Source organism: Oenanthe melanoleuca, chromosome 19 (assembly GCF_029582105.1).
Source record: "Oenanthe melanoleuca isolate GR-GAL-2019-014 chromosome 19, OMel1.0, whole genome shotgun sequence".
NCBI classification, from domain to species: Eukaryota; Metazoa; Chordata; class Aves; order Passeriformes; family Muscicapidae; genus Oenanthe; species Oenanthe melanoleuca.
In genome coordinates this window covers 902,330-923,075 of record NC_079352.1, presented here as the reverse complement: position 1 = coordinate 923,075, position 20,746 = coordinate 902,330, and the positions used below count along the sequence as shown (strand labels likewise).

Sequence of the window (20,746 nt, the reverse complement as noted above, 5' to 3'; positions counted from 1 at the left end):
TAAAGCATTATACACTTAAATTAATATTACTTATGGCAAACTACCAATTTGCCCCAGGCAAATGACATTACCAACAGTTTCCCTCTGTTTTTGAGTCCATATCCTTCACTTTGCAATCAGGTGTCCTTCATGTCCCCTCTGCAGAGCACCACAGCATTTCCCTGTGTGTTCTGCAGGTTCAGCACTAGAAAAGGAGCCCCAGTCACTCTCTCACAGGCTGGAGCTCTCTGGCAGCAGGCTCAGTGCTGGTTTACATCAGCAGAAGCTGTTGCCCTGTTTTCCCCAGCAGTTCCTCAGAGGAAAGCTTCCCAACTTAATTCCCTCTTTACATTTGCTTATTCAAGTTCCAGCTGCATCTCCCCCTAACGTCCCATTAGGGCTTTCCTTTTAATTACTCTTGATGTCATCTGCTTTCCTTGCAGGTCCTCTTTCGAGGAACTTGGCTCTCTCTCCCTGCCCCTTTCACTGAGCCTGTTTTCCCTGCTCCAGTCTCCCACAGCCTCCACATGGCAAACCCTGCCCATGTCAGCCCTGCCCCAGGTGACACCAGGCAGGGGACACAGGGCTGGGTGTGCAGCACTGGCTGGGACAGCTCTGCAGGGCACAGTCCTTGGGATGCAATGGAAACAAACTCCTTCACTGCAGCAGGTGTGCAAATTGCTCCCTCTGCCCACACCCAGCACTCCCTGGAAACTCCTTTAAAGAACATTTAAAGCCTTGGAGAGATGATGGCAGAGAGGCAACGGCCACCCCTGAGCCACTCAGCAGCCAGGGACAAACCACACTCCTCCTCAGGCTCTGCATTCACTTATACATTAGACAGGCTGAAATAGTTCTCCAGAGCCATGCTCATCTTTTTTTGCACTGCAATAGGCAGAAAGACATCCTTCTTCTGTGCTCTGCTTAAAGATCATCTCCACTACCAAGATGAAAGAGTGGAATTAATGTCAAGATCCGCAGGAGAAATGAGTTTATTCACATGGCACAAGCCATCAGAAAAGGAAATTCACCCACAGATAGATGGCTGATAAATAACTACAAATTCAGGCCAATATCCTTCAAGTTTAACCACACATCACTGCAGAACACAAGGCAGATCAGCTTTTGGACAGCACTTAGAATATGTAAAGTGCTATATAAGTATTATTATTACCAGCAGGCTGCTGAGGAAGTCTCCCAGATTTACCATCTGGGAAAAATAACTGATTTAAACAGTCAGTGTGAGAAAGTCACAAGAGCAGTTCAGTTTTTCCAGCACCCTCCCAATCAGTCACAGATGATGTAAAATACAGTGCTGCTTTTCTCACTTCACCTTAGTTCCCAGGAGCCAGGGAGGATTAAGGACCCAGACTTCCAGGTTACCACAGATCCTCCCGTGCCCAGCTGGCTGAGGGCACTATGCCAGGAGCATCCAGCAGCATCCAGGCACATTTCCCTGCACAAAGCACAGTGAGCATCACACCCACTGCCCCCTCCTCCCTGGGCTGCTCACTCCAAACAGGATGATTTGCTCTGCATGAATATTTCAGCAGCACTCTGGGCAGGGAAGGATTCCTGCCCTGTGGCTCACAGGAGCTGCAGCTGGAGGCTGCACACGCTGCTGGGGCTGGGCTGCAGCACCAACACCCCAAACCTGCCTGGGCAGGCCCCAAGGGCAGGGACAGGCACAGGGAGGAGCAGACAGAGCTTCACCAGTGAGACAGAACCTGGGAATGGTTTGGGTTGGAAGGGACCCTGAAGATCCTGCTCCACCCCCTGCCATGGGCAGGGACACCTCCCCCTGTCCCAGGTGGCTGCAAGTGTGTCAAACCTGGCCTGGGACACTTGCAGCTGTGCCAGGGCCTCACCACCTTCACAGGAAGAATTTCTTCCTAGAGATGCTTCTCCCATCTCACACTGCTCAAAACCAAGTGTGCAGCTCCCAGCTCGTGCAGGCAAGCACAGCTCCAGGGCTGCTGACACCTGGAGCACCTTCACTCACACGTTCTGTGTGCAAACCAACCCCAGTTACCTCCAATCCTTTCACTCTGAGAGCCCTGCCCTGATCCCAAAGGCCAAGGCAAAACTGCAAAGCTGCCCTGGCCTGTGTGCACAGCTCTACCCCAGCTGGATTCACACCATGTTAACACAGGTCAGAAGTGAGCCTCCAGCCCCAAAAGATGCATTATCTCAGCCTGCACCTCCTGCACCTTCTACAGAGCAAGTTTTCAGGTCAAGGAATGGTATATAAACCTCTCCACTTAAACAGCAAAGAAATGGAAAACACGACCTGTGAGTCAACCAAGCACAAAACTTCCTTCCCACCAGGAACCCCTGTCCTAATTATTGATGAACACAGTGCAGTTCTGGCATTACAGAGGTTTTCAGTCACTCCTCTCAGCCCTTCTGAGAGTGGGAATAACCAACATTTAGCACTTATTTACTACAGAAACATGACTGCAAACTGCTAGAGATGCATCTGCTGATGCCAGGAAGGTGTTTAAGCCTGGCTGGGACAAGGACCCCACAGCTCCACTCTCAGGGAGGCAGAGCATGAAGGTGGGAAGTGCTTTTGTCCCTCCATTTGCTTCTGCCATCCTGGGCATTGGATCTCTGCAACTCTTCTTTTTGACAGGATGGGCAGCTCTCTTTTTTGATTGTTTTCTAAAAGTACAGGAGGGAGAGGCAGAGAGCTTCAAACCATCCAAAAATGGTAGAATTTGTGTTACACTTAAACAAACCTCTGGCTCCAGCTGCCTGGAACTGAGAATCAGGATCTGCTCTGTATAATGGGACAATGTCTGATTTTTGCTCCTTCTCCTTTGTTTTCCTTTTCAGAGGTTTATTTTTGAAAGAGGACTGTGTAGCAGGGCCTCTTCCATTTCAGGGAAAGTAAACAGATCCCTTTGCAGGCAGGCTCAGGGTGAAGGAACAAAGCCAGCTAGACTAAACTGTATGAAGGTGAATTTATTTGTCATCATTAGGTGTCTCAGCACTGTGACTTTGACCAAGGTCGAGGCAAGGTGCTGCAGGCAGCCAGCTCACCCCTCTGAACAGCTGCACTACAGCAGCAAGAGGAAAGCCACACTATCAGTCCCAGATTTTGGACACAGACCTGAATAAGACCAAACTAACCCAGCAGATCAGTGCCACGCTGGCAGAGCTGCACTCCCAAACCCAGCACAGGCACCACCCCCCCCTCCCTCCATCCCTGAGCTCGTCTGGCCACGCCAGCTCAAACCATCATCGTCCCCCAGGACCAGCCCACCTGAACTCAGCTCACACACCAGCCCATCAGGGCAGCTTTAGCACAAATACCCAAGTGCAGAGACCACAGCTACAAAGGGTTTGGTGGGATCTCTAGGACTCATTGGGAGAGTTTAGGGCTGTGTGCTGCTTCCAAGAACCGTCTCTGCAAGAGTTTATGGGCTATGCCAAGACTAATCCCTGGGTGCAGACATGCTCTTAGACAGAAGAAACAGCAGGGGAACTCCTAAAATCAGTGTTGGGATAACTCAGGGAAGTCTTCTCAGGGACAGGAGTGGACCCTGTCACAGCTGGGTTTGCCTCAGGAATAGGAAATTAAAGGGGCAGGAGAGAGGCCAACCACTTCTTCAGCCCAGTGGGGAAAAAAGGCAAGCAGGATAAATATTGAAGTTCCTGCTTTTTAGGAAATACTTGGCAAAACCTGTGAAGCCTGAAGGGGGTGTTCAAGAGAAGTGTATTTGGTGTTATGGGAAAGTTAATGAGATGCTGTAACCATATCATATGTGGAAAACTAGGTGAGGCCCCTGTGGGCCATTATATACTGCAGGAAACTTTATGGACACTATAATGCATTATTTTTAATGATTCCCTTGCCTCCTTCAGGCCCTGATAGCAAGAAGAGCCTGCCTGGCTTCCTGGTGGTGTTTTAGCAATGACACCTTGCTTGTTGCTCCATTTCTGGGTTACTTTAATGAGAAATAATTGGGTGAGATTCCACAAAGCCCAGGCACAAGGAACCAACACAGAGAAGCTGCTGCTGTGTCTCAGTCCCTTCACCCCCCACTGCCTTCCCCAGGGTGACCTCTCCTGCTTAACCATTTACCCACAAATGTGCCCACAAAAACACTGGCACTCTGCAAGTTCAGCTTTGCACTGTCACCATCCATCTCCAGGGAGAGCCAGGCCATGGAAATAACCAGCTGCAACATCACCACGATTGCCCCTGCAGGAGATGTATATAATGAAAATTGAAAGCTGCAGGATGAACTTCTTACATACTTGTCCTCTTGGTTTATTCATCAGAAATAATTATCTGCACTTGCATTCACAGGAGCACATACTTTATGATGTACATCAAAATTTAATGGATTTTTAATAATACTGTAACTACAGCAGAAGCAGAAAAAAAGACAGCCATTAAACCATATGTGCTGTGTTGGTGGGTAAGTGGTGTTGAGCAAACATCAACAAGGAACCACAGTTCAGCATCAACAATGGGAAAAGGAACTGCTCCTTCCAGGATCTGAAAATGGGAGCGAGCTCTGACCTCTGTGTTCAGCTTAAAGGCTTCTCAGCAACAGAAATAAATAAGCAAACCCAGTTTCTGAGTCTCAGGATCCTGCAGGTGGTACCCTTGGCTTTTGACAAGCACCCAAACAGCCCAAACTCAGTTTCTCCACCTCTGCAGTGAGAGAAGAAACAGGAGCACATCCCATGACGTGCTGGTGCCAATTAAAGAACTCCCAGGATTTCACAGATCTATTGATGTTATTCCATAAGCATCAGCAGAAATTGTTGCTCCAGCAGGAGAGACTGACACTCCAAACACTCTCCTCAGCAGCCAGGCTGAGCTAACGAGTCACTGCAAAGCAGCTCCATGTCACCAGCACTTGGACAGGCACTATTTATAGCCCAAGAAATGATATACGTGGTGTCCCCACCAACAGTGACACATCTTCATTCAGGCATGAGTCACCTATTCACAAGCACGTTTCCAAAAATAAATCCTATTTACCAGAATTAAATTCCACACGTTCGGGGAGAAATTGCCTCCTTAAAAAAAACCCCAGGCATGTTAGAAAAGCAAACAAGAGCAAAGAGGCCCTGGAGCCCCCAGCCTGCAGGTCCCCACGTTCCCTGGGATCAGGCTGAGGCTGCCAGTGTTGAAGATCCAACAATGAAGATGCTCGTGTGCTGTCATTACAAAGCCCTGCCAAGGTCACCAGAGCGCTGCCGTCCAAACAGAATATCCAGAATATTCCTGGCACCTCAGCTTTGCAGGAACAGTGAGAATGTTGCAGTTATTAGAGAGAACAGACAGAGAGAGAGCCAAGTAATCCCAGAAAATGTAGTGTTAAATAGAGGGTTCAAACCACAAAGCTGTTGATGGGGAATGTTAAAAACGTCAGCGTGGCTGAAAGACATTTGCCAGGGGTGGGAGTCAAGTAGTGAGCTACTGTTCAGCAGATGCAATAAAAATCCTGAGGGTCCTCGGGTAATGGGACCAACAGTACAGTTGTTGATACAAATTATATCCAGAAAGCAGAGAAATAAATGGCTAAATAAATAAATAATGCAAAAATGGAACAAGTTCAAACTTCTTTTATAGTAATAGTCTCCAGTTGAGCATAATCACCAAAGCTATAGTGATAAGATTGCCAAAACTAGACAAACATCTGTGAGATGAATTCATCTCAGAGGGGAAGCCAACAGCTTGTTATCATTAAAGAGGCAATGCTCTCTCTGCGTTTGAACTGCAGGCGCCTTGTTACTGCGCTTGCCGAGGCAATTGCACCAGATGTTGGCAGCTTTCTTCAGATGGATGACAAGCACCTGCTGCTGGGGAAATTAAATGCTCGTCGGCCTCCTCTCCTTCAGGGGAGGGTGGGCCAGCAGGGGAAGGGGGAGTGGTGCCGGCTGACCCTCTGAAATAAACCTATTTATGCAAAGTGACAGTAAGTGCTGGTTTGCCAAGCGGTGAAACAGAGTGGAAATTCATTGGATCTCTTCCATTGCCCCCGGTGAAATCTGCTCCCACCCTCCCAGCCCTGACAATTAGCATGGCACGGATCTGAACTTGTTAAAGCACTCAGCAGAGGGAGAGATCCAACAGGGACACCTCAACCTGCAGAGCCACTGCTCACAGGGCAGCTGGGAGCCAAGGGGCACAGCCAGAGGGTCTGGGCAGCCCCTGTGCCCAAACAGGGGGTCTGGGCATCCCCTGTACCCAAACAGGGGGTCTGGGCATCCCCTGTGACCAAAGAGGGGGTCTGGGCATCCCCTGTGCCCAAACAGGGTCTGGGCACTCCTTGTGCCCAAAATACAGGGTCTGGGCAGCCCCTGTGCCCAAACAGGGGGTCTGGGCATCCCCTGTACCCAAACAGGGGGTCTGGGCACTCCTTGTGCCCTAAACACGGGGTCTGGCATCCCCTGTGCCCAAAGAGGGGGTCTGGGAATCCCCTTGTGCCCAAAATACAGGGTCTGGGCATCCCCTGTACCCCAAACACGGGGTCTGGGCATCCCCTGTGCCCCAAACATGGGATCTGGGCATCCCCTGTACCCAAACAGGGGGGGTCTGGGCACCCCCTGTACCCCAAACACGGGGTCTGGGCATCCCCTGAATCCAAAATCCTGGGTCTGGCATCCCCTGTGCCCAACACAGGGTTTGGACACCTCCTGTGCCCAGCAAACACCCAGCCTGAGCTGGCAGCCCCCCAGTTCAGCTAACACCCCCCAGACCCTGCCAGGCCAGCAGGAGGATAAATGGATGCTCCAGGTGGAATCCTGCACGTGCTCCTGTCTGCTGGGATTTAGGATCAGTCTCCAGGAACAGGGGTGCAAGTCCTGCCCCCCTTTCCCCACCACACACACTGCAGGTGCCTCACCTGGAGCAGCAGCAAATGGAACTAGCACTAAATGGTTAAATAAAATAGTTTTTAAACTGTTTTTTAAAAAAAGGAAACACAGAGCAGCTTCTTCCCTGACAGAGTTGCAAGTGCTTTCCTCTTTCTGGGGAGGAAACACTGAAGGTGTTGACTCCCCTAGACCTGGAATAATTTCTTTATGAATATCCAGCACTCCCCCAGACCTGCAGAGAGGCTCATCCTGTGCACCCAGAGCCATCCCACCCCTGTGCCCTGGGCAGTGGGTGAGCACTCCCTGCACGTCCCCAGCACACTCAGCACTTGCTGGATCTCAACTGGCCACATGCACTTTGGGTACCCTTCAGATTAGGAGGCAGTTAATCCTCATTCTGCTTAGATTATCTTAATTGGCTCTTTGTTTGAGCTACTTTGCCCTTGTCCCCGTTTCTGCACTTGTATTTATAAATACATTTACTGTACCACACTGTCCCTCTCTGGGCTGGTAGCACCAGGACTGGTAATTATTGATGTGGCTCATGCTTGGCCACCACTCCATTTCTACCCAAACATGTGCAGGCACTTTGTTTCCCCCTAAGAAATTAATATACTGAGTGTTCCTAATAGAGAGAGACGTGTATGATGGACATCAAATGAATTTCACATTCTACCTCTGCAGAATTAAGTTTAATTAAACTGGTCTCACCTCAATATTCCATGTGTGAGCGAAACTGAGATATTTCACCTGTAGGACTGATCAATATTGCCATTTATTTCCATGTGGAAGAAGCATTATTGCAGTGCTCCCAGTAACATGTGCTCTTCTCCGTGTTTGGAACAGTTTTTACCAAGCTCCTCCTGGGCACTTTTAAAACCTTTTTTTTTTGTGGCCCAGCTCAGAGCTGCATTTAAAACACTCTCAGGTCTCCCCTGCACTCAGTGCTGGGGTATCCATGAGGTGGGGTGATGGCACTGATCAAATGCTGACTCCCCAATTAGTTATGATTTAATTAAACCAGGGGAGCCTCCCCAAATCTGCGAGCAGGAAGGAGAGATCAGGCTTCACTTACACCACACCAGGTTTAAATCACTGCTGATTTATCAATCAATCTATTTGTTTTTTCTTTAGAGAACCAGTGCTAAAAGTGTGTTTTCCCAAAGCCAGGCTCTGGGCCCTGAGTGCAGCTGGAGGGGTGGCAGGAGCAGCACCACACCTGTAAATAACTCCTGGAGCTGCACTTCCACTCGAGTGCCAAAGTGGAATCTGATGCAATTTCACAGCAGATATTGAAAATGTCCATCAGGTGTTTTATTCCAGGCAGCCCCAAACAGGGCTCAGAGGTGCCAGCACAGCCCTGTGAGCCCAAATCTTCTCCTTCCAGGGAAGTTCTGCATCCACAGCCTCTCACTGGGGCTGGATCCAAGAATGCTCCAGGGGTAATGCAGACATGTTACCAAACAGGATTAACTCAATTTGTTAGGGATTTTATATAGCCTGTTGCATTTGTATGAAATAAGAGCAGGGGTGAAAACCAAAACTGACTTCCTTGGGGTCTCAGAAAGGATATAGAGAATTTCCACGGGTTTGGCTCAGTTGTAAAACTGACACACAAAAAAAAAAATTCCCAGGCATATTGGAAGGGGAAACCTGAGTATTTTCATGTAATTTTTCTCTCCCAAAACACAGCCCCTGAATAATGATTGATTTCACTCATCTCCCACAGGCTCCTCAGCACCTCATCAACCAGAGGAGAAAAGGAAATAAAACTGTACTTCAAACTTCTGCTGGGCTCTGATACTGCCCTCATACCCACAAATCCTGCCTCAACATTTCCTCTTTTCATAAAACCCAGGTAGAAACCAACATCTAATTTATAACAAAACCACTTCCACAAAGCATGTGGCTTATTACAGAGCACCTCAAAACTGACTTCCTGTGTACAGCTCCTCACTGGCAGGATGAGAACAGTGGCTGCTTTTTAAGACATGATTGAGTTTCTCAGTTTGTTTAAAAAAAAAAAAAAAAAAAAAGAAGAAAAGCATGTGTGGGAGGGAGAAGAAATAAAAAGAAATAAAAAGTGCTTTAGGCCATGAGGGACCCCTATATCCCAGATCCCTCATCACATGCCAAAGCTAAAAATTCAATTTATACTTTGGCACATCATGGATGTAACATGGAAATAAGGAAATGTGGAAGCAGTGGAATTTTAAGGCACGAGCACAGGGCAGAGGCAGCAGTGTGGAGGAGGTGGATGCTGCTCCTGTAACAAACAGCTCCCAAAAATTCTGCTTTTCCTTGTCCCCAGCTTATCAGGAGCTGCAAGCAATGACGTGTTTGTTTATTGCTGGTTCTGTTTTAGGGAGATGAAGTGATCCAAAAGAAGCAAACTCTGCCAAGGTGCACACAGATAACTCAGGAACAAGCACAGGATGAGCTCTGAGCTGCTCCACAGCAGGGCTGGAGCCTGGAGCTGCTCTGGAAGGGAACACTGAGAGCACCACAGGTAAAAAACACCCTTCATGTTCTTTGTTTTACTGCACATTACAGATGTTTTGGGAACTCTGGCTATTACAGACTGCAATGCAAATAAAAGTCCAAATTTGTCCCTTCATTTCATAAAACACAACCAATTCCCAAGTACTGAACTGGGAAACACAGTGCTGAAAAATGTGAAAGGCTAGCAGTCTGTCAAACCCAAAAATGACTTTTCTGCAGAGCAAATGCAGCAAGGACAGCCCATGCATGTCTCCTATTGACCATTAAATCTACATCTCAATGTCCAACTGGGGTGACAATACAACCCAAACTCTCTGCCAAGGCTAAATTAACTGAGCTTTCCCTTTCATACAAGCAGAATTCCTTGCACCTCCTGACTCTGGCCTTGGCCCCAGCTCCACACAGACTTCCAAATCCCCCCAAAATGAACCCATGGTGAGAAAACCACCTTTTCTCATGCTAACAACTTTATTGTAAAAACGTCTTCAGAGGCCATACTCGAGGTCTTAGGGAAAAGTAAACCACTGGAGTGCTTAATGCAGTGCATTAACTCATTCACAGCCAGGCAGCCTGGCCAAACAAGGAGGAGTTTTCTCCCCTCTTCTCCTGATTTATATTTTCACAGCTGTCAGGGAGGAGAGAGGGAGGAAGTGATTTATGTAAACCACCTGATTAGGCTGAAATCCTGCCTGTGGATCCCACCTCCTCCCTCCTGCCACACTTCCACAGAGAAAGCACAGGGAGCTCAGCACAAAGGTTGTTTTCTCAAAGGTTAAACTGGCTGTTATTTACACCAGGGTCCATGTTATAATGCAGGGTGTGGTACAACCAAAGGAGGAAATTCTCATTCTCACGTTTTGCTGTTCACAGCTTCCAGCACCATGGAGGTGTGCCTGGAGCCAGGACAGGTGTGAGAAGGTACCAGAGTCAGGCTACAGAAGGGACAGAGGAGAAAACTGCATGCTTTCAAAAGCTCAACAGTTTCACAGAAAAAAAACCCCACTCAGAATCCAGATATTATTAGCCCACTGGTCTGTTCTGCATATAACAAGTGACTGTACAAAACATTTCTAATCCACAGAGGTAATTCAGAAATCCTGGCTTGTCTCAAAATTTCCAGATCTTAAAAGGCATTCCTGAGGAAACAACATATTCCAAGTGAAGCTCAACCATGGCTATGGCAGGTGTGAGGGACCTCAGAGCAAGCCAGGACAGAAAACAAAATTAATGCATGCTGGTCTGCTCTAATTTCATCTGGAAATTTAAAATAACAAACAAGTGTCAGAGCCCCCTTCCCTGAAAGGCATTTTAGGATAACTGTGAAAGGAAAATTGAAGAGCTGAGAATAAAACATCTGGGGCTACCACCAGCACTGACTGTCCCACCAGCAGTCTCAAACAGCAATATGGAGAAGCATTGTTTGTACACAAAACTACTTCACACATCTTCAAACATCACCATTCTGGTCCAAAAAAGGATAAATTTAAATTTGTGTTCTCCCCTACAGAAGAGAACATGATTTTTCATCAAGAACAGTCCTACATGTGCTGATCTAACAGCTCAGGACAACTGGAATATCCTCTCACCAGAACTCTGCTCCCACCCTGCTGCAAGGACACAGTGGCCTTTTCATTCCAAGGACTGTTCCCACCACACTCATCACAGTGAGAAGGTTTTTACTCAGAATTCTGTGTCCATAATTGGGCCCCAATGCTTTACCTGGAGCCCATTGTCTCATCAATTAATGCCTGCATGCAACCAGGATCCCTGGGCTCATCAGGGGCTCAGCCCCACCAGGAGCTGGGGCAGCCAAAGGGTTAAAATCCCATGTCAGGCACAAGTCCTGGCTCTGGACCAGCAGGGACATGGGAACCAGGGCAGCTGAGCTATAAAGGCCTCATTGTAGCAGCCCACTGGATTGGAAATGACTTGTAGGCCTAATGAAACAAAACTTTGGCAGTAAAACAGAATGAAAGGAATGAGACAATAAAAGAGAGGAACAAAGGGAGCAGAGTTGTTTCAGCTTAGGAAAATAAGCTCACTTTGTTGTTGGGAAAAGCCAAAGCCGATTAGGATAAACCAATGACTGGGCATAAGTCTTCCAAACTAATCAGGCAGTTGGCCATGGGAAGTGTAACTGCAAGGTGCAAGCAGGGCTGGGCTGCTCCCAGGGAGCACCTGGAGCCCTGCACATGCAGTCCTGGGACTCACTGCCCCCACAGCTCCTCTGCTGCCCACAGGACCCCAGGCAAGGCTTCAGGATCTGTTACATTTTTTCCCCCTTATTTAAATGATGCCTGATGCCTTAAATGCTCCAACATGCCCCAGTATCAGAGCCCCAGCCAGCCAGAAAAGGGCAGATCTCCATCCCAGCAGTACCATGGCCTCTCCAGGGAGGAGGGATGCAGGGATGCCAGCCCCACTGAGCTGCCCCTGCACCTCCTCAGCTTTACACCTCTCATTTCAATTCTTCTAAAGCTGGTCCCAGCAGCTTTTCACCCCAGCACAAGGGTAGTGCTGCACAGCCCAGACTGGGCAACATGGACAGGGAATTCATGTTGTTTGTAAGAATGTTTGAAACATCTCTGACTGAAACAGGAGAGGATCCCACAAATGACTGTCAGGATCAGGAGTAACATAATGGCTTTTTTTTCCCCTCTGGTTGTAAATGCTTATGGCTTAGTTTGGTATTTTCCCAGCTTATCCTTCTGTCCTCCATGGATTCTGCTCCCTCCCATGACTGGAAGGAGGATCCTTCCCCCCTCAGCAGCCAGACCCCACCAAGCCCCTCTGGGAGCCCCACAACATCTGCAGGTGCACAGGACCAGCTCACAGCCCCAAGGCTTCCCCTGCACTGCTCCATGGGATGGCTTTTGGCTTCACTCAGGTCCCTTTTCCCAGTTTTCCTCCACAGCTTATGGCAGCTCAGGATGCCAAAAGGAAATTCCCAAAAGGAATTTTCCAAAAGGAAATCTGTGACTCCTGGGCTTTTTCAGAGAGAAAACATCATCACTCTGAGCAATCTTACAAGCTGAGTTTCAGGAATTACCATTACCACATGCTCTGGTGCTGTATCATCAGGCACGTTCACTGCTGGGTTTACTAAAGCTTTTCCTTTTCTTGGAGACAACAGTTCTGACTTTTCAAGAAGCTGCAGTTTCAAACTGAACACTTCACCCTTTCCTGCCAGCTCCATTACACGAGTGAGCCCCCCTGGCCCCACAGCTGGTGGCTGCTGTCCCCACATCCTGTGTTCTGAGAGCCACCTCCAGCCACCAGAACCTCCCCTGGCTGCTCTGCAAGTACAAACAGGATTTCAGGAACTGCAGCACTCAGTAAGCAATTTTTTTCCACACCAATAAATAAGCTCAGCATTTCAAAGAGCAAATCACCTGAGCTGCTCTTACCAAACACGGGCGGCTCCTCACACATTAACTGTCTAATGCAATTTGCTTTATTTTAAGAAAGCTCTGAGCAGAGCTGGCCAGTCCATGTGGATCACTGTTCATATGGAAATGGTCTGGTGGAGAGCCAGGCTGTGTGCTGAGCACAGATCCTGCCTCAGAGGGCAAGGGAGTCCTGGATGGGCAGGAAGGGGGATGGAGAAGGACTGATCTGGACACAGCACCCACTGTCCACAGTGTGGAAACAGTCTCCTAACTCAGCTGAACCACAACTCCCCAGCTGTAAGGTCATTAACCAGCTCCTGACACCAGAGCCTTGAGGAGAATCACCCCAGAACACCCCAAAACCAAACTGCCCCAGCTGATGCCGTGGGGAGAACCCCAACACCTGCACCAAGGCTGAGTCACAGCCAGGCAGCCTCTGCTCCAAACAGCAGCAGCTCCCCCAAACCCTCACAGGCTGGCACAGGGGCTGTGGAACAAGTCACCTGGAGGGACAGGGACCAAGCCTTGTAAAGCCTGAGTGCTGCAGGAGCTCAGCTTTGAGCCTGGAGCCTCAGTGGGACAGCCCCAGCTGTGCTGCCATGGCAATGGGCTCCTACCTTGATCCCAACTTGTGCCATTTTTCAGCTCCTTAAATTTTTTAGCCTGCAAAATTAAGACACTTGTAAAAAAACCACTTGATTTTTCCAAAGTACTGCCTTTGGGAAGGCAAACCTCTGCTAAGCTGTCTCAAGAATGGCAGAGCATGGAAGCAGAACCAAAGCATCCTGAATCCCCAGTCACTCCCTGGCTGCTGCATTCTCAGGGACTGTAAAATTGCAAGCATGAAACTACCAGATGGTGAAATTAAGAAGACTATATTAAGACAACATCCAGACAATATGCAAAGCACTTATATTGAAACTATTATTAACTTGAAAAATACAGGTTAGTGGAGTTCTGCAATTAGAAGTAACTACAGAAGAACCATCCAAGAGCTCATGTAATCCTTTAATAAAAGGCTCAGCAGGCTGTAAACATCCTGCCGGAATCGAAGATTATTATTGAAAATAAAATGACTGGTTTGCAAAACAACTATCAATCCAGCACAGGAACCATTTATAAACTCGCCTCCTCAGCCCCCAAAATCCTGCCTGGCTCAGGCTTTTCAGGGCAGATAAAAGAAACAAACTAACTACAAGGAATGGGAGCTGCTTTGCTCTGGGATCCCCTGCTGTGTCCTCACGCAATCTCACATCTGAAACACCCACCAAAGACAGGGCTGGAGCTCTGGGCTGCAATCCTGCAGCTGGAGCCCAAGCAGTGCTGGCACACTGGGGCTGGCAGAAGGTGGCACCAAACCTGCCCCCAGAGCAGGCAGCTCCAGGAGCTCATCACCCACAATCCGTGGGGATCCAGGGAGCTCCATGGAAATCAGAGTCATAAACTCCAGCCAAAGCCTGGGCAGAGGGGTCTGAGCTGTTACATCACAGCAGAGATAATTCTGGCAAGGTTCAGATCTCCTTCTCTGCATAAACTTGCTTGTTTTGGGGTTTTGGTGAGGGCTTTTTTTGCTGTGGGGTTTTTTTTTTGTTGTTATGGTTTTTTTTAATGATGCCAGCATTCTACACATACTTGCAGAAGGATTTTCTAGTAAGAAATTAAGTGGATATTCTAGTGACTTCCACATTTCTCTTGCTCTTCACGTGGTTCCTTCAGGCATTTTCCCAAATTAATGAGCTCTCCAATACGTCTATCTGCCCTTTTTGCCACTGCAGTTGGGGCTAACAGAAGGCTGATTTTATGGAGAAGACAACTGTGTAATCACTCAGCTAAGGGTCAGATTCTTCCTGAACAGACACAGATTCACCTCCCAGTGATGCTTTTTTCTTCACTGGAAGTAAACAGTGTTGGCAATGTTGTACACACACAAGCAACAAACAGAAAAGGAATCCCAGAGGCCTCAAGAAATGACATGGAAAGGCAAAAACTTGGCCCTCCTTTGAGCTCAGTCCTCAATGCACTTTTGTTTTTCAAAACACACTTTAAAAGGAAAGGGAAGAAAGAACAACTGTGTAGTGCTCACTTGGGCAGAACTTACCTTGCCAAACTGCTCAAAGTATTGCTTCACATCTTCCACTACTGTATTAGCCGATAATCCACCTACAAATATTTTCTTTGTTCTTGTGACCATCTGTAAGAAATTACAAGACAAGCATATGGTTTAACCAGATTATTTCAAACAATATGTGGAAAAAGAAACATTCTTCAGATCCCATCCCTAACCCAGATAATGAGAATACTTCTTTACAAAAGCAATTTCAATTCAATTTGATTAGATACTTCTTTCTCTGTCTTGTTTTGTTTTTATTTGAGAGATGGCTGAGTAAAGGCTCTCAATAACAACTCTAGCCCCCGGATATTTTTTTTTAATAAATGATTTTTATTGTGCCTCTCAATGCAAATATCAGTGAAAAAGGAGTCCAAGCACTGTATCTTCATAGCTACTGTCTCAAAACAGAGGTGCCTTTGCCCCTCCTTTTCCTCCAGACTGGCTGAATGCTCTTTGGCAGGAGAAAGGCAATTACATCAAATCCAAGTGATGTGTTATTAAGTTTCCACGGGTCAGTTTAAAAGGAACTTGCACAGTTACTTTTAAAATAATCAAATGATGAAAGACAGGCAGAGCTGCCAATGCAGCACCCTCCAGCCACCACAGCCCATGCTCAGCATCCCCAGGGCTGGATCAGCATCCCCAGGGCTGGATCTGCATCCCCAGGGCTGGATCAGCACCCCCAGGGCTGGATCAGCCCCCCCAGGGCTGGATCTGCACCCGCAGGGCTGGATCTGCATCCCCAGGGCTGGATCAGCATCCCCAGGGCTGGATCTGCATCCCCTGGGCTGGATCAGCCCCCCCAGGGCTGGATCAGCATCCCCAGGGCTGGATCAGCCCCCCCAGGGCTGGATCAGCATCCCCAGGGCTGGATCTGCATCCCCAGGGCTGGATCAGCCCCCCCAGGGCTGGATCTGCACCCCCAGGGCTGGATCAGCATCCCCAGGGCTGGATCTGCATCCCCTGGGCTGGATCTGCATCCCCAGGGCTGGATCAGCATCCCCAGGGCTGGATCAGCATCCCCAGGGCTGGATCAGCCCCTCCAGGGCTGGATCAGCATCCCCAGGGTTGGATCTGCATCCCCAGGGCTGGATCTGCACCCCCAGGGCTGGATCAGCATCCCCAGGGCTGGATCTGCATCCCCAGGGCTGGATCAGCCCCTCCAGGGTTGGATCAGCCCCTCCAGGGCTGGATCTGCATCCCCTGGGCTGGATCAGCCCCTCCAGGGCTGGATCAGCCCCTCCAGGGTTGGATCAGCCCCTCCAGGGCTGGATCAGCCCCTCCAGGGTTGGATCAGCCCCTCCAGGGCTGGATCAGCATCCCCAGGGCTGGATCTGCATCCCCAGGGCTGGATCAGCACCCCCAGGGCTGGATCAGCCCCTCCAGGGTTGGATCAGCCCCTCCAGGGTTGGATCAGCCTCTCCAGGGCTGGATCAGCATCCCCAGGGCTGGATCAGCCTCTCCAGGGCTGGATCAGCCCCTCCAGGGTTGGATCAGCCCCTCCAGGGCTGGATCAGCATCCCCAGGGCTGGATCTGCATCCCCAGGGCTGGATCAGCACCCCCAGGGCTGGATCAGCCCCTCCAGGGTTGGATCAGCCCCTCCAGGGTTGGATCAGCCTCTCCAGGGCTGGATCAGCATCCCCAGGGCTGGATCAGCCTCTCCAGGGCTGGATCAGCCCCTCCAGGGCTGGATCAGCCTCTCCAGGGCTGGATCAGCATCCCCAGGGTTGGATCAGCCCCTCCAGGGCTGGATCAGCCCCTCCAGGGTTGGATCTGCACCCCCAGGGCTGGATCAGCCCCTCCAGGGTTGGATCAGCCCCTCCAGGGCTGGCAGCATTCTCTGAAGGGCTGGGCAGGGCTCAGAGCAGCCAGCCCATCATGGGGAGATATTTGAGCCAGCCCTGGCTCACCCAGGAAACCAGCACACAAACCCAGGCATGGGAATGTGCCTCCTCTGCAAACTGGGTGAAGCAGCAACTCCCAAAGGGAAAAACACCCCAAATTCCAGAGCCTGGAGCTGCCTGCTTAAACACAGCCCAGCAAACAGAGGATCCATCCTGGCCCCTGAGAGTTTTATCACTTAGTTATTTTCTCACTAAAGACTCTGGAGATGCCTTTATGAGAGCTACTGAGGGCAGCCCAGAGCTGCTCCACACCCAGGGTCATGGGCAAAGCCTCCGTGGGGCAGCCCCAAATCCTCCCAGCACAGAACAAACTCATCATCACTCCTGCCCCACAGCCATGCACATCACCCAGGGCAGATGTTCCCCTCAATCAGCTCCAATCACACCTCACAGAGCCTCACTTTTCCTGTTTGGGTTTTTTTTTTTTTTTTGTAAGTTAGGAAGAAAAAGAGAGGAGAAAAAAAAATGTGCAAAAATTCAATTATTTTTTCCTGGCTGCAATCTAGGGCTCTGAAATTGAAGCCCAAGCATATATTTTTCTGTAGAAAATTGTCATTTACAAATAAAGAATTGGCTAAAGCCGACTTGTAACTAAAGGATTTTGCAGGGCTGTCAAGAGCCCTCTGCCTGCCAGCATCTGATTTAAGATCAGGCCAAGCTTCTGTTGTCATACAAAAGAGGGAGGAAAGCAATTATTCTAAAGCAGTATTTGAAATTATCATCATTTTTATATTTGACCAAGAAAGAAAGAAAAAGAGAGCTACTGCTTTTAGAAGCAAGATTGAAGGTTATAGGAAAAAAAAAAAAGAGACCACTTTGTTTCAATAGCTCCAGTCAAAGAAAATATTGGTAATGACAAGCAAATTCACAACATTTTAATGCCTGGAGATGTGCTGTGAGCTGGGAAATGGTTTCAGAAATCAGCTCCTTGGTACCAAAGCGAAGCACAAAATTAACTCTGCTTTTACAATCCACATTTCCCTGAAGAGAAGCTCCAAGTGCTTTGTTACCACATTGCCCCAGCACCAGGAGAGAAAACACAGCCTGAGCCATCCCTCCATCCTGCTGGGTCCCAACTGCAGCATCTGCTCCCTCCTGTCCAGATGTGGCACCACTGGCCCAAACCGAGGGTCCTGGTGGCCAGGGAGATGTGGCCATGGGGACAGGGCAGGGGGACACAGGGACATGGGCAGGGGGACATGGGGACAGGGAAGGGACATGGGGACATGGGCAGGGGGACACAGGGACATGGGCAGGGGGACATGGGGACATGGGCAGGGGGACATGGGGACAGGGAAAGGGGGACATGGGGACAGGGCAGGAGGGGACACAGGGACACGGGCAGGGGGCACCAGGAGCAGCCTGCTGCCCCCCAGGTGAAGTGCAAGCCCCTCACCACAGAGCCACAACAGCCACCCACACTCAAAAGGGTTCAGCCCAGACCAGCCCCTGCCACTGCCTGCTTCCTGCCCTGCCAGGTGAGCTCTGCCCTGCCAGGTGAGCTGTGCCCTGCCAGGTGAGCTCTGCTCTGCCCCGCCAGGTGAGCTCTGCCCTGCCAGGTGAGCTCTGCCCTGCCAGGTGAGCTCTGCTCTGCCAGGTGAGCCCTGCTCTGCCCTACTCCCAGGTGAGCTCTGCCCTGCCAGGTGAGCTCTGCCCCGCCAGGTGAGCTCTGCCCTGCCAGGTGAGCTCTGCTCTGCCAGGTGAGCCCTGCTCTGCCCTACTCCCAGGTGAGCTCTGCCCTGCCAGGTGAGCTCTGCCCTGCCAGGTGAGCTCTGCCCTGCCAGGCTGAGCCCTGCTCTGCCCTACTCCCAGGTGAGCTCTGCCCTGCCAGGTGAGCTGCTCTGCCAGGCTGAGCCCTGCTCTGCCCTGCTCCCAGGTGAGCTCTGCCCCGCCAGGTGAGCTCTGCCCTGCTCCCCACACTGACATGTCTGTGCAGGTGTGGCCCCAGCACCCTGCACCCAGCAGACACTGTGGGACTGGGAGCAGCTGGAAGGAGCCTGGCTCCTGCTGCAAGCTGCACATCCTCACTCTGCAGCCCAGCAGTGAGACAGGGCAAGGCTCCCCCAGGGCAAAGGGCACAGCAGGTGGCTCTGGGAGCAGGGCAGGCTCTGGGAGCAGGGAAGGCTCTGGACACACAGCCTGGACACCTGGGGCACTCTCTGCCAGTCTGGAGCATCTTCAGTCACTGAGGATCTTTATCTTTGGCTGTGAGTAAATTCAGAATCTGCTCTCTGGAGGCTGCTCACAACAGGGACACCCCAACAACGATGGAGTCACAGAATCACTGGTGGGTTTGGCTCCAGTGCCAGCAGCCCCATCTGCCCTCTCTGGGGGAACAGAGTTCTCTGGGTGACAGGAAGAGAGTTGTGTGAATCAATCACAAGCCCAAGTTTTATTAACGACTCCAGGGCTGTGGGTCACACTGAAACCACACCACTCACAGCCCTGTGCCCCTGGACTCTGTCTGAGGTAACACAGCCAGCCCAGGTGCTGCAGGCTGTGCTGTGAGATGGTCCTGCAGGGTTTGTGTACTGAAGGTGTCTCTGTCTTGCTGCAGAAGGAATTGCCAGGAGAGGCAGAGCCCAGGCTGGTGTGAGCCCCATTCAGTGTGAGCATCACAGAACTGCTCTGTTTGTATATGGTGCTGGTGCTCAGTTAATCAAAACACATGTGACTACTCCTGCCAGGAGGCATTCAAGGTTACATTCTCTTTACTGGCTTGACTTTTGAAAAATATAATTGCCTTTGTGCTCTGAAAGTGAGCAAACACTTCAGGAGGTGCAGGAGCAGGAAGAAAACCTTCCCTGCTCTAGCCAGGTGAGTCTGCTGAGTTTGTGGCATTCTGTGCAAGGTTATGGCTGTAATCAGACCAGTTTGGGGTGTATCAGGTAAATCTCCTCTGAACTACAGGCTGAAGATGCAGTCTCTGGGAACAGAAGTCTTGTCCCACTGGAAAATATCAGTGCAAACCTGAGCTGAACCCAGCCTGCCCAGGTGACATGAAGGAATGAGGGTTTGCAGAGCTGGGGGCTCCAGCCCTGAACACCCCTCACACTCACACAGTAATGCTGCTCATCATCTTCTTGTGGCTCTTCCTTCCCCACCAAAACTGTCTTACTATCCTGACTAGTAAAAGTGAATAGAGAAGATTTTAAGCTCATGAAATATTTTGCAGGATACCCAGAATTTCAAAATCTCAAGCAGTAAGTATCCACCAATCCTGCTAGATGAGTCAAGGCCCTGTCTACATTCAACAAAGAAGTTACATATTTAACTCCAGGGTAATGGCTTTTAGTATCATTTCCCAACCATTTTTACACAGCCTTTTAGCTGTCCCCTGCCTCCAGTTCTAGTGCAGAGCTCCTGGCTCAGGGTGAGGCTGGAAAGGATGAGTGCTGACACCCAGCTGGCACAGAGAGGAGCCCAAGTGTGCCACTGGCAGGCTGTGCTGGGAAGTAAAATCCAGGAAAAACCCCAAAGCAGGAGACAGAGACACAAACCCAGCACATGGGGCTCAAGACACACCCTGGAACTTGTGCCTGAACCTGGCACACTCTGGTGTGGAATTCACCAGGGCTTTGAATCCTCAGCTTCTCAATATGGTGGAAGTGGACTAAAGTACTAAGAGTGAATCTCCATGGCAAACTGCTGAAATTAGCATTCATTTCAGATTAAACTAATTGTGCATATGTGTTTTCCAGAGCACTCTCCTCTCTCCTACCACAGTGTGTGCAGGGGTGCACGTGTATCCCAGCCTGCTCACCTCGTCTGCAGTCTGGCATTCCATCACTTCTAGTCTATCCACCTTCTAAATAGGTTCATAATTGGAAAAACCAGCTTTGGTATCTGTGCTGAACTGCATTTTATACCCCATTGTGCTGTACATTCAAACTACAGCATTACTTCTAATTAAAAACAACAATAATTCATGTAGCAGGGGAAGTGATCTTGTTAACAGAACAGCCAGGCTCCTTTGGCAGAGCACACACCGTAAGAATTCTCCAGGTTTTTTTTTAGT

General features: G+C 49.7%; 1 protein-coding gene across 10 annotated transcripts in view; it reads right to left on the bottom strand.

Annotated features, from left to right (window-relative positions):
* Positions 1-20,746, bottom strand: part of MSI2 (musashi RNA binding protein 2) — a 201,763-nt gene that overhangs the window by 116,394 nt on the left and 64,623 nt on the right. For all 10 annotated transcript variants that reach the window (XM_056506669.1, XM_056506672.1, XM_056506678.1 and 7 more), the window contains exon 6: positions 14,812-14,904. In XM_056506669.1, coding sequence (XP_056362644.1) covers positions 14,812-14,904 — 93 coding nt within the window. The remainder of the gene's footprint in view (positions 1-14,811; positions 14,905-20,746) is intronic.